This window comes from Blennius ocellaris (assembly GCF_963422515.1).
Source record: "Blennius ocellaris genome assembly, contig: SCAFFOLD_61, whole genome shotgun sequence".
In the NCBI taxonomy this organism is placed as follows: domain Eukaryota; kingdom Metazoa; phylum Chordata; class Actinopteri; order Blenniiformes; family Blenniidae; genus Blennius; species Blennius ocellaris.
Window position 1 is genome coordinate 105,639 of NW_027662143.1, and position 13,169 is coordinate 118,807.

At 55.1% G+C, this 13,169-nt stretch overlaps 1 protein-coding gene across 1 annotated transcript in view; it reads right to left on the reverse strand.

Annotated features, from left to right (window-relative positions):
• Positions 1 to 6,031: 6,031 nt before the first annotated feature.
• The window catches only part of kansl2 (KAT8 regulatory NSL complex subunit 2), a gene marked incomplete at its 5' end in the record, with an annotated part of 9,005 nt that continues 1,867 nt past the window's right edge, over positions 6,032 to 13,169 (reverse strand). Inside the window, 8 exon segments of the mRNA XM_080521661.1 lie at positions 6,032 to 6,419; positions 8,230 to 8,421; positions 9,635 to 9,888; positions 10,534 to 10,630; positions 11,186 to 11,257; positions 11,259 to 11,350; positions 12,714 to 12,877; positions 12,971 to 13,079. Coding sequence (XP_080377787.1) covers positions 6,273 to 6,419; positions 8,230 to 8,421; positions 9,635 to 9,888; positions 10,534 to 10,630; positions 11,186 to 11,257; positions 11,259 to 11,350; positions 12,714 to 12,877; positions 12,971 to 13,079 — 1,127 coding nt within the window. The 3' untranslated portion in view covers positions 6,032 to 6,272.

The window sequence follows — 13,169 nt, forward strand, 5'->3', positions numbered from 1 at the left end:
TTGTTCCTGCGACTGAGGAAGCCTTCCTCCCCCGATAGACCCTCCTCCTCCTGCTGAGGACGGCCCCCACCTCCCTGCTCCTCCTCTTCCTCCCCCCCCCTCCTCCTCCCGCTGCTGAGGACGGCCCCCACCTCCCTGCTCCTCCTCTTCCTCCCCCCCCTCCTCCTCCCGCTGCTGAGGACGGCCCCCACCTCCCTGCTCCTCCTCTTCCTCCCCCTCCTCCTCCTGCTGAGGACGGCCCCCACCTCCCTGCTCCTCCTCTTCCTCCCCCTCCTCCTCCTGCTGCTGCTGAGGACGGCCCCCACCTCCCTGCTCCTCCTCTTCCTTCCCCTCCTCCTCCCGCTGCTGCTGAGGACGGCCCCCACCTCCCTGCTCCTCCTCTTCCTCCCCCCCCTCCTCCCGCTGCTGAGGACGGCCCCCACCTCCCTGCTCCTCCTCTTCCTCCCCCCCCTCCTCCCACTGCTGAGGACGGCCCCCACCTCCCTGCTCCTCCTCTTCCTCCCCCCCCTCCTCCTCCTGCTGCTGAGGACGGCCCCCACCTCCCTGCTCCTCCTCTTCCTCCCCCCCTCCTCATGCTGCGGCTCCTCCCCTCCTCCTCTTCCTCTTCCCCCTCCTCCTCTTCCTTCTCCTCCCCCTCTTCCTTCTCCCACTCCCCCTCCTCCTCCCCCTCCCCCTCCTCCTCCTCCTCCCCTCCTCCTCCCCCTCCCCCTCCCCCTCCTCCTCCTCCTCTTCCTTCTCCTCCTCCCCCTCTTCCTCTTCCCCCTCCTCCTCTTCCTTCTCCTCCCCCTCTTCCTTCTCCCACTCCCCCTCCTCCTCCCCCTCCCCTCCTCCTCCCCCTCCCCCTCCTCCTCCTCCTCTTCCTTCTCCTCTTCCTTCTCCTCCTCCCCCTCTCCTCTTCCCCCTCCTCCTCTTCCTTCTCCTCCCCCTCCTCCTCCCCCTCCCCCTCCCCTCCCCGCCCTCCCCCCCCTCCTCCTCCTCCTCCTCTTCCTTCTCCCCCCCTCCCCCTCCCCCCCCTCCTCCTCCTCTTCCTTCTCCTCTCCCCCTCTTCCTCTTCCCCCTCCTCCTCTTCCTTCTCCTCCCCCTCTTCCTTCTCCCACTCCCCCTCCTCCTCCCCCTCCCCCTCCCCCTCCCCGCCCTCCCCTCCCCCTCCTCCTCCTCCTCCTCTTCCTTCTCCCCCCCTCCCCCTCCTCCCCCTCCCCCTCCTCCTCCTCCCCCCTCCTCTTCCCCTCTTCCCCTCTTCCTCCTCCTCCCCCCTCCTCTTCCTCCTCTTCCTCTTCCCCCTCTTCCTCCTCCTCCTCCTCCCCCTCCTCTTCTCCCTCCCCCTCCCCCCGCCTCCTCCCCTCCTCCTCTTCCTCCCCCTCCTCCTCCTTCTCCTCCCCCTCCTCCCCCCTCCCTCCCCCCTCCTCCTCCTCCTCCTCCTCCTCCTCTCTATGGTGAAGAAACGGAACAAAGTCTCAGTAAGTGAATTAAACAGGAAGTGAAGGATTTTTACCCAGAAAAGGTTTGTTTTCCTCTCAAAGCCCCAGAATCAAAGGAACTAATTGACTAATTGATGGTAAAAATGCCATTTAGTTCCTTTGATTTCTTCTTTTGCTACTTAATTTCAAATGGTCTTCAAACTAGCGGCCGAAGAAAGGAAGATAGAAACTGCAGTAAAGAGCACTGAGGCTTCAGAATCATGAACTGGAGGATCTGCTGAGTCGTCGCTGATCCTGTTCTAACCAGGTTTCCTGTTTCCCAACCAGACAAACAGGTTGATGATTGTTTGGATCTGTTTCGAGAAAAACGCCTCTGATCCTGAATCAAAGTGAAATCATCCAGACGAACTCGGTCCACAGAGCAGCAGATCCTCACGCTGCTGAGAGACCGTTCCACCGACGGCTGAAGGTCTTCAGGTGAACAGTTTCGTCTGGTGGCGTCTTTCTTCAGCATTAACTCTGGCTTCTCTGCTGGATTATTTAAGCATTAACTCCAGGATTAACTCTGGTTTTTCCTTCTGGAGGAAACATGCAGATTAACTCTGTTTCTCTTCTGAGTTTCTCTGGTGGATTAGCTTCAGGATTACCTCTGGTCTTCTCTCTGGACATTTATTATCTAGCATCATCATCTTCATCATCACCATCTTCATCATCACCATCATCATCATCACCATCATCATCATCCGCCCGCCGGAGGAGAACGTGACGGATCAATACCGTGAGGCAGAGTAGTTTTGTATTTTGAGGTTAATTGAGTGTAGAGGAGACGTGACCTGGACAGGCTCCGCCCCCCCGCCAGACTCCCTCTGGTCCTCCTGGATAGGCTCCGCCCCCCCGCCAGACTCCCTCTGGTCCTCCTGCACCCCCCCCCCCCCGGCCCAGAGGCACAGTGAAAGTGGGTTGTTTGCAGCCTTAGTGGGTCACTGGAGCCCCCGGGGGGCCAGAAGGTCTGGTGGCGGCTGGAGGACGAGGGGGAACCGGGGACGGCACCGTCAGCCTCCGTCGGCCTCCGTCAAACCTCAACCACAAGAGACGTACCGGAGTTCTCCATCAAGGAGGGGCTGGGAGTCGTCCTCTTATCGTCTATTAGCAAGAGTCGTCTATTAGCAAGAGTCGTCTATTAGCAGGAGTCGTCTATTAGCAGGAGTCGTCTATTAGCAAGAGTCGTCTATTAGCAGGAGTCGTCTATTAGCAAGAGTCGTCTATTAGCAGGAGTCGTCTATTAGCAAGAGTCGTCTATTAGCAAGAGTCGTCTGTTAGCAGGAGTCGTCTGTTAGCAGAGTCGTCTATTAGCAGGAGTCGTCTATTAGCAAGAGTCGTCTATTAGCAGGAGTCGTCTATTAGCAAGAGTCGTCTATTAGCAGGAGTCGTCTATTAGCAGGAGTCGTCTATTAGCAGGAGTCGTCTATTAGCAAGAGTCGTCTATTAGCAAGAGTCGTCTATTAGCAGAGTCGTCTATTAGCAGGAGTCGTCTATTAGCAGGAGTCGTCTATTAGCAGGAGTCGTCTGTTAGCAAGAGTCGTCTGTTAGCAAGAGTCGTCTATTAGCAAGAGTCGTCTGTTAGCAGGAGTCGTCTGTTAGCAGGAGTCGTCTATTAGCAGAGTCGTCTATTAGCAAGAGTCGTCTATTAGCAAGAGTCGTCTATTAGCAGGAAGTCGTCTGTTAGCAGGAGTCGTCTGTTAGCAAGAGTTCCTGGAGGACAGGAGGAGGACAGGAAGACAGGAGGACAGGAGGACTGGAGGAGGACAGGGGGGACAGGAGGACAGGAGGATAGGAGGACAGGAGGAGGACAGGAGGACAGGAGGACAGGAGGAGGACAGGAGGACAGGAGGAGGACAGGAGGACAGGAGGACTGGAGGACTGTGACTCAGAGCTCAGACATCATAAAAGCACATGAGTCTTCGTCTCTCAGAGTCGAGACCTGAATCGTCACATGTTCCTCTAAAACCGGCGGATTACTTCCTACACAAAGACCCCATTGTCCACCGGTCCACCAGAGACCTGCAGACCAGAGACCTGCAGCCAGAGACCTGCAGACCAGAGACCTGCAGACCAGAGACCTGCAGACCAGAGACCTGCAGACCAGAGACCTGCAGGGGATCCAGCTCAGGTCCTCCTGAAGGACATGTGACAACAAACCAAACCTCATGTGAGGAGGACGTAACCGTAGCAACGCCTGTCTCGCTCACGTGTCCTGATTGCAGAAGACGACGTCTCTCAATGTGTCAAACAGCCTCACGAGACCAGAGGACTGGTCCAGGACCTGATCCAGTACCTGATCCAGTATCTGATCCAGTACCTGATCCAGTATCTGATCCAGGACCTGATCCAGGACGACTGCAGTGTTTCTTCTTGTCTGATTGGTACCAAAGTAGAAGAGCTGCGGTCCAAACGACAGTTTCTCTGTTGGAACAGGAGTACTGGAGTACTGGAGTACTGCAGTACTGCAGTACTGGAGTACTGCAGTACTTTAGTTCCTCAAGATGGCCTCCGCCTGACCTGGGCCTCATTCAGACCTGCTGGAGGATCCCGACCAGAGACGGTTCCTGTTCTGAAACCTCCTGGTTGCTATGACAACCGCCCATCATAAAGACGTTTTGACCAGGTGACTGATCAGCTGACCGGCCCTCACACTGCCAGCGAGCCACAACAGGGTGGGGGGGTCACGGTGGGTTGGGTGGGGGTGAAACGGGTCCGACGGTTTATCACCACGCCGTCGTCCGCCATGTTGAAATGTCCTCTCGTCTCACTGATCAGCGCTGCGGGACTCACGGCAGGACGGTTCTCACACGGTGGACACTGACAAGACACAATGCAGAGCTGGTGTCAGTCAGTCAGTCAGTCAGTCAGTCAGTCACAGGAAGTCAGTCAGTCAGTCAGTCAGTCACAGGAAGTCAGTCAGTCAGTCAGTCAGTCAGTCAGTCAGTCAGCCAGCCAGTCAGTCAGCCAGCCAGTCAGTCAGTCAGTCAGTCAGTCAGTCAGCCAGCCAGTCAGTCACAGGAAGTCAGTCAGTCAGCCAGCCAGTCAGTCAGTCAGTCAGTCAGTCAGTCAGCCAGTCAGTCAGTCAGCCAGTCAGTCAGCCAGTCAGTCAGCCAGCCAGTCAGTCAGTCAGTCAGCCAGTCAGTCAGCCAGCCAGTCAGTCAGTCAGTCAGTCAGTCAGTCAGCAGCCAGTCAGTCACAGGAAGTCAGTCAGTCAGCCAGCCAGTCAGTCAGTCAGTCAGTCAGTCAGTCAGCCAGTCAGTCAGTCAGCCAGTCAGTCAGCCAGTCACAGGAAGTCATTGTCTACAAACAGCGAGAAGCACAAGGCCAGCTGTTGCTAGGCAACTGTCAACACGAGCTCTCCTGGACGCAGAGTCACAAGAAGACTTCACCTTCCTGGCTGCTGCAAACAAGTCCTGATGGGGGGACGTGGTGATGAAGAGGAAGATGCTCTATAATCGGATGTTAGAGGAGGAAGATGCTCTATAATCTGGATTAGAGGAGGAAGGTGCTCTATAATCTGGATTAGAGGAGGAAGATGCTCTATAATCTGGATTAGAGGAGGAAGATGCTCTATAATCTGGATTAGAGGAGGAAGATGCTCTATAATCTGGATTAGAGGAGGAAGATGCTCTATAATCTGATGTTCGAGGAGGAAGATGCTCTATAATCTGATGTTCGAGGAGGAAGATGCTCTATAATCTGGGTTCGAGGAGGAAGATGCTCTATAATCTGGTGTTAGAGGAGGAAGATGCTCTATAACCTGATGTTCGAGGAGGAAGATGCTCTATAACCTGAGGTTCGAGGAGGAAGATGCTCTATGATCTCAGAGAGGAGGCGAGATGCCTCACCCAACATGGCGGCGGAGGTCAGTCTATTGCTAATGTCTCTGGTCAAAACCAGGTGATCTCCTTCCTCTAACTCCTTCAGCAAGTCTCTGAACACCGTTTCCCTGGACGAGGTCACAAGGTGAAGGACAAGTGGATAGGAAAGGAGACGAGGGACGAGGAGGGTCCTCAGAACAGTCCAGAAGGACATGAAGCTCATTGTCTCATGGTGCAGCTTCTTCTTCTGCTGCAGGTTTAGTTTGTGACGTCATTACACTTCCATTCTGTCCTCTTGTCCCTCCTCCTCCCTCTCTCCTCTCGTCCCTCCTCCTCCCTCCCTCCTCTCCCTTCCCTCTTGTCCCTCCTCCTCCCTCCCTCCTCCTCCTCCCTCCCTCTCTCCTCTCGTCCCTCCTCCTCCCTCCCTCCTCTCCCTTCCCTCTTGTCCCTCCTCCTCCCTCCCTCCTCCTCCTCCCTCCCTCTCTCCTCTCGTCTCCCTCCTCCTCCCTCCCTCCTCTCTTGTCCTTCCCTCCTCTTGTCAATTCCTCCCTCCTCTCTCGTCCCATCTCCCTCCCTCCTTTCTTGTCAATTCCTCCCTCCCTCCTCTCCTCCCTCGCCCCTCCTCTCTCCTCACTCCCTCCCTCCTCTCGTCCCTCCCTCTCCCCACTGCAGCCTCACCATGCAGGATGGAAGTGCACTTTGCTGAACCCTTCAAAATAAGAGTGAGGTTGATGGAGGAGAGGGCGTTGAGACGGTCAGAAGGTTTTATTCCTCCACCAGGGGGCGACGTGGTGAATGAAGTGGTGAGAACATGAAGGTGCACCGAATAAAACACAACGTGTCAGAAACTGGAGATTAATCATCAGAGTCAAACTCTCCAGGTGGACATTTGTCTTCTTCTCCCTGGACGGACGGAGGACGTCCTCTGGGTGCAGGTTACACTTTGACAAATCCCCAGTACTGGAGTATGGACAAAGCTTCAGTCCTTCAGTCATCTGGACGTGTCCACCGCGGCGGCGTCGTCTTCCCGCAGCAGCGCGGCGGCGGCGTCCCGGAGTGTCCCGGCGGCGTCCCGGAGCAACGCGGCGGAAACGGCGTCCATGTGCGACCCGGCGGCGTCTTGCTCGTCTCCGACAACCTGGGAGGACGACGGAGGACAAACATGGACGTCAAACATGGAACCTTCAAGTGACTCTGGTTATTTCACCGTTTGGTTCAGTGACGCAGCTTCACGTGAGCGGGACACGTCCCCTTTAGCGGGACACGTCCCCTTTAGCGGGACACGTCCCTTAGCGGGACACGTCCCCTTTAGCGGGACACGTCCCTTAGCGGGACACGTCCTTTAGCGGGACACGTCCCGTAGCGGGACACGTCCTTTAGCGGGACACGTCCTTTAGCGGGACACGTCCTTTAGCGGGACAGGTCCTTTAGCTCTGAGAACCGATGGACGGCGCTACATTGTCGCTACGCTACACCGTTGCTATGCTACACCGTTGCTACACCATCACTATACTACACCGTCTCTACACCACCACTACACCGTCGCTACGCTACACCGTCACTACAGCATCACTACACCGTCACTATGCTACACTGTCACTACACGACACCATCACTACTCTACACCGTCTCTACACTGTCACTACGCTACACCGTCACTACGCTACACCATCACTACACCGCCACTACGCTACACGTCACTACACCGCCGCTACGCTACACCGTCACTACACCATCACTACACCGTCACTATGCTACACCATCACTATGCTACACTGTCACTACACGACACCATCACTACTCTACACCGTCTCTACACTGTCACTACGCTACACCGTCACTACGCTACACCATCACTACACCGCCACTACGCTACACGTCACTACACCGCCGCTACGCTACACCGTCACTACACCATCACTACACCGTCACTATGCTACACCATCACTATGCTACACTGTCACTACACGACACCATCACTACTCTACACCGTCTCTACACCGTCACTACGCTACACCATCACTACACCGCCACTACGCTACACGTCACTACACCGCCGCTACGCTACACCGTCACTACACCATCACTACACCGTCACTACACCGTCACTATGCTACACCATCACTAAGCTACACTGTCACTACACGACACCACCACTACTCTACACCGTCTCTACACCGCCACTACGCTACACCATCACTACACCGCCACTACGCTACACGTCACTACACCGCCGCTACGCTACACCGTCACTACACCATCACTACACCGTCACTATGCTACACCATCACTATGCTACACTGTCACTACACGACACCATCACTACTCTACACCATCACTACACCGCCACTACGCTACACGTCACTACACCGCCGCTACGCTACACCGTCACTACACCATCACTACACCGTCACTATGCTACACCATCACTATGCTACACTGTCACTACACGACACCATCACTACTCTACACCGTCTCTACGCTACACCATCACTACACCGCCACTACGCTACACCATCACTACACCGCCACTACGCTACACGTCACTACACCGCCGCTATGCTACACCGCTGCTACGCTACACCGTCACTACACCATCGCTATGCTACACCGTCGCTACACTACATCGTCACTGCACCGTCGCTACGCTACACCGTCGCTACGCTACACCGTCACTACACCGTCACTACGCTACACCATCATTCTGCCCGCCGATTCTAAATGGAGGATTTGCTTGGACGGATTCTAACCCTTCACTTCAGCCGCTACAACTTCTGAACCTCCATCACCTCCTCCATCACCTCCTCTCTCCATCTTTGTCACAGACTGGATGGGCGGAGTCACGTCTCTCACGCAGGACAGCGTCTTAAAGGGACAGGCTCCCTACACTCTGTTAACCACTGAACCTGCCGACGTGGACAACAGGACATCTGGGCTCCGTCCCCCACCTGGTCGTCCATGATGGTGTCCACGTCCCTCTCCGAGAGCTCCTGTCCAGAGGCGTCCAGGTCCTCTCCCGTCAGGATGTCCATCGGTGCCTCGGCGATGGCCCTGATGGTCTGGTCCTCCAGGGCCAGGGCCGTGTCAAACTGCAGGGGGGACGGGGGCCCCTGCATGCCGTCGCCCTCCACGTCCAGATCCTGCAGAGGACGACTCAGGTCAACCTTCGTTCTGGAGCTGGACGAGTCACGACCAGGAGAACCGAGTCAACGTGGCTCACGAGCAGTCCAAAGTAAGGGGTGGGGGGGGCAGGTGGTCCCACCCTGAAGAACCAGATCAGACCGTGGTGACGAGGTTCGTCAAAAACCAGGAAACCTTCCGGTCCAGAAGTTCTTATCAGGAGCAAAACAACACCGGATTGTAAAAGTGCAGATAAACACGGTAACTTGACTCCGCTGGAGTTTAAAGTGGTCCAGCTAAGAGGATTGAAGGTGGAGCGACGAGGGCGGAGGAACCGTGTCCAGATCCTGACCTGGAACAGCCTGAAGGGTTTAAACAGCTCCACCCCTCCTGGGGACAACTAGCCAGCCACCGGGGGGCGCTGTGGAGCCTCCACCAGCCACCGGGGGGCGCTTTGGAGCCTCCACCAGCCACTGGGGGGCGCTGTGGAGCCTCCACCAACCACCGGGGGGCGCTGTGGGAGCCTCCAGCCACCGGGGGGCGCTTTGTAGCCTCCACCAGCCACCGGGGGGCGCTGTGGAGCCTCCACCAGCCACTGGGGGGCGCTGTGGAGCCTCCACCAGCCACCGGGGGCGCTGTGGAGCCTCCACCAGCCACTGGTCTGTCCACCTACAGCGTTCTGCACCACCACATCCAGCTGGACCAGTCTGCACCACCTGCAGCGTCCTGCACCACCTTCAGCGTCATGTCCAGCTGGACCGTTCTGACCACCCGCTCTGTTCTGCACCACCCGCAGCGTTCTGCACCACCCTCTCCGTCCTGCACCACCTGCACACCTGCTCCGTTCTGCACCACCCGCTCCGTCCTGCACCACCCTCTCCGTCCTGCACCACCTGCACACCTGCTCCGTTCTGCACCACCCGCTCCGTTCTGCACACCTGCTCCGTCCTGCACCACCCGCTGTTCTGCACCACCCACTCTGTTCTACACCACCTGCACCACCCGCTCCGTCCTGCACCACCCGCTCCGTTCTACACCACCTGCACCACCCGCTCCGTCCTGCACCACCGGCTCTGTTCTACACCACCTGCACCACCCACTCCGTCCTGCACCACCCGCTCTGTTCTACACCACCTGCACCACCCGCTCCGTTCTGCACCACCTGCACCACCCGCTCTGTCCTGCACCACCCGCTCCGTTCTACACCACCTGCACCACCCGCTCCATACGTACGTCGCTGAACTCCAGAGGGAGGCTCTCCGTGGGCTGCAGCTCGGCGGCGCTCAGGTACATGTCCTTGCTGACGGGGGTGAACTGCTCCTGGGGGGGGGCCTCCTGCTCCGGCTGGAACATGGGGGGGGGCAGGACGAGGTGCAGGGGGCAGCGGGGGTCCTCCGACTGGCCCATGTGCACCGTCCGCTGACACGGCGCCTCCTTCAGGCCCGGACACAGCTTGAACAGAACCTGGTTGCTGTCCTGGTAGATATCTGGGGGGGCGGGGGGGGGTCAGGGAGAGTAGCTGAGAGTGTGTGTGTGTGTGTGTGTGTGAGAGACAACAACCTGTACCTGAACGCCTCACTAGTTTCCAGACCAAGACATAATATAGAATATAGAATATAAATTGGAGGACTTTCCTCACCAGTGTTGCTAGTTACGTTAAAAAAAAGTAATCTGATTACTGATTACTAGTTACTCCTTTAAAAAGCAACTTCGTTACTTCACCAATTACTTGTTTTTAAAAGTAACTTCAGCTCCTCACAAGTAACTTTACTCTGATTACTGGTTGGGAACTAGTAAGGCGTTACATTACTGGTCCCTGGTCCTCTGAGACCCGGTCCCTGGTCCTCAGAGACCCAGTCCCAGGTCCCCAGAGACCCGGTCCCTGGTCCTCAGAGACCTGGTCCCCAGAGACCCGGTCCCTGGTCCCCAGAGACTCTGTTCCTTCCAACTGAACCGATTAGCCCCGATGGAATTGTGGGAAAAATCAACAGACCACAGGAAGGGTTGATGTTGGCCCCGTTGAAACTGACAGTTACTGCAAACTGCTGCTCTTGATTGGGGCCGTGGGGGAGGTGGGGGGGGAGGGAGGGGGGGGGGGGAGGGTGGAGGGGCTGCAGTAGGACTGAGGATACGGGCGACGCAGTGCCGGGCCATGGGCAGGCAGGTGTTGCTGCAGCGGGATCCTTCCAGGAAAGAAACACATTTCTCACTCGACGTCCTCGAGTTCGTCTGAAACACACGAGAGGCAGTAGGTCAGTAGGTCAGTTAGTAGGTCAGTCAGTCGGTCAGTCAGTCAGTCAGTCAGTCAGTCAGTCACCAGTGTCACATGGTACGAAGCTCCAGAGGATCCTTCACAATAAAAGAGTTGCTAAGAAAACCCGGCAAATGGATCTACTTTAAAAAGTCTCATGAGCCGAACCGTCACCGCAGGAGGTCCATCAACATCTAGCCCTACCTGGGTAGTACCAGTACCAGTACTCTGGACCCTCGGTAGTACCAGTACCAGTACTCATACCCTCCGTAGTACCAGTACTCTGGACCCTCGGTAGTACCAGTACTCTGGACCCTCCGTAGTACCAGTACTCTGGACCCTCGGTAGTACCAGTACCAGTACTCATACCCTCCGTAGTACCAGTACTCTGGACCCTCGGTAGTACCAGTACTCTGGACCCTCCGTAGTACCAGTACTCTGGACCCTCGGTAGTACCAGTACCAGTACTCATACCCTCCGTAGTACCAGTACTCTGGACCCTCGGTAGTACCAGTACTCAGAGCGTGTCCCACCTGAGCGCCGCCCTCCGTCACCGCCTGCCGCCGCTCCCTCAGCTGACGGTGCAGCAGCGCCTCCACCCCGTAGACGCCGGCGGTACCGACGGAGAGCCTTGAGCTTCTTCAGGTCGTCTCGCTCCTTCAGGGACAAACCCTCCGTCCCCGTGAGCAGACTGCTGCCTGGGGGACGGGGACAGGGGACACTCTGTTATACACTCTGTTATACACTCTGTTATACACTCTCTGTTATACACTCTGTTATACACTGTAACACTCTCTGTTATACACTCTGTTATACACTGCAACACTCTGTTATACACTCTGTTATACACACTGTTATACACTGTAACACACTCTGTTATACACTGCAACACTCTCTGTTATACACTCTGTTATACACTGCAACACTCTCTGTTATACACTCTGTTATACACTCTGTTATACACTGTAACACACTCTGTTATACACTCTGTTATACACTGTAACACTCTCTGTTATACACTCTGTTATACACTGTAACACTCTCTGTTACACACTCTGTTATACACTCTGTTATACACTGTAACACTCTGTTATACACTCTGTTATACACTGTAACACTCTCTGTTATACACTCTGTTATACACCTGTTATACACTCTGTTATACACTGTAACACTCTGTTATACACTCTGTTATACACTGTAACACTCTGTTATACACTCTGTTATACACTCTGTTATACACTGTAACACTCTGTTATACACTGTAACACTCTGTTATACACTCTGTTATACACTGTAACACACTGTTATACACTCTGTTATACACTGTAACACTCTCTGTTATACACTCTGTTATACACTGTAACACTCTCTGTTATACACTCTGTTATACACTGTAACACTCTCTGTTATACACTCTGTTATACACTGTAACACTCTCTGTTATACACTCTGTTATACACTGTAACACTCTCTGTTATACACTCTGTTATACACTGTTATACACTCTGTTATACACTGTAACACTCTGTTATACACTCTGTTATACACTGTAACACTCTGTTATACACTCTGTTATACACTCTGTTATACACTGTAACACTCTGTTATACACTGTAACACTCTGTTATACACTCTGTTATACACTGTAACACTCTGTTATACACTCTGTTATACACTGTAACACTCTGTTATACACTCTGTTATACACTGTAACACTCTGTTATACACTGTAACACACTGTTATACACTGTAACACACTGTTATACACTGTAACACTCTGTTATACACTCTGTTATACACTGTAACACACTGTTATACACTGTAACACACTGTTATACACTGTTATACACTGTTATACACTCTGTTATACACTGTAACACACTGTTATACACTCTGTTATACACTCTCACACACACTCTCTAACACACACAGACAGACAGACAGACAGACAGACAGACAGACAGACAGACAGACAGACAGACAGACAGACAGACACAGAGACAGGCAGACAGACAGACAGACAGACAGACAGACAGACAGACAGACAGACAGACCCACCCAGGGTGTCGTGCTCCACCTTGCGGTTGTGCAGGTAGCGGCGCTTCTTCTCCTGCAGGAGGTGCTGCAGACGCTTGAACTGGTCGATGTAGAGCGACTGCAGCCTGATGAGCTTCTCTCTGGTGATGAGGGCCACCTCCTCCGCCGTGTACACGCCCGCATGCCTGGGGGACGGGGACGGGGACACACCACTTGTTACAGGACAGCAGCCTGGAGTACAAGGCCTGGAGGACGGTACAGGGCCTGGAGGACAGTACAGGGCCTGGAGGACAGTGCGGTACAGGGCCTGGAGTACAGTGCGGTACAGGGCCTGGGGACAGTACAAGGCCTGGAGGACGGTACAGGGCCTGGAGGACGGTACAGGGCCTGGAGGACAGTACAAGGCCTGGAGGACAGTATAGGGCCTGGAGGACAGTGCGGTACAGGGCCTGGAGGACAGTACACGGCCTGGGGGAC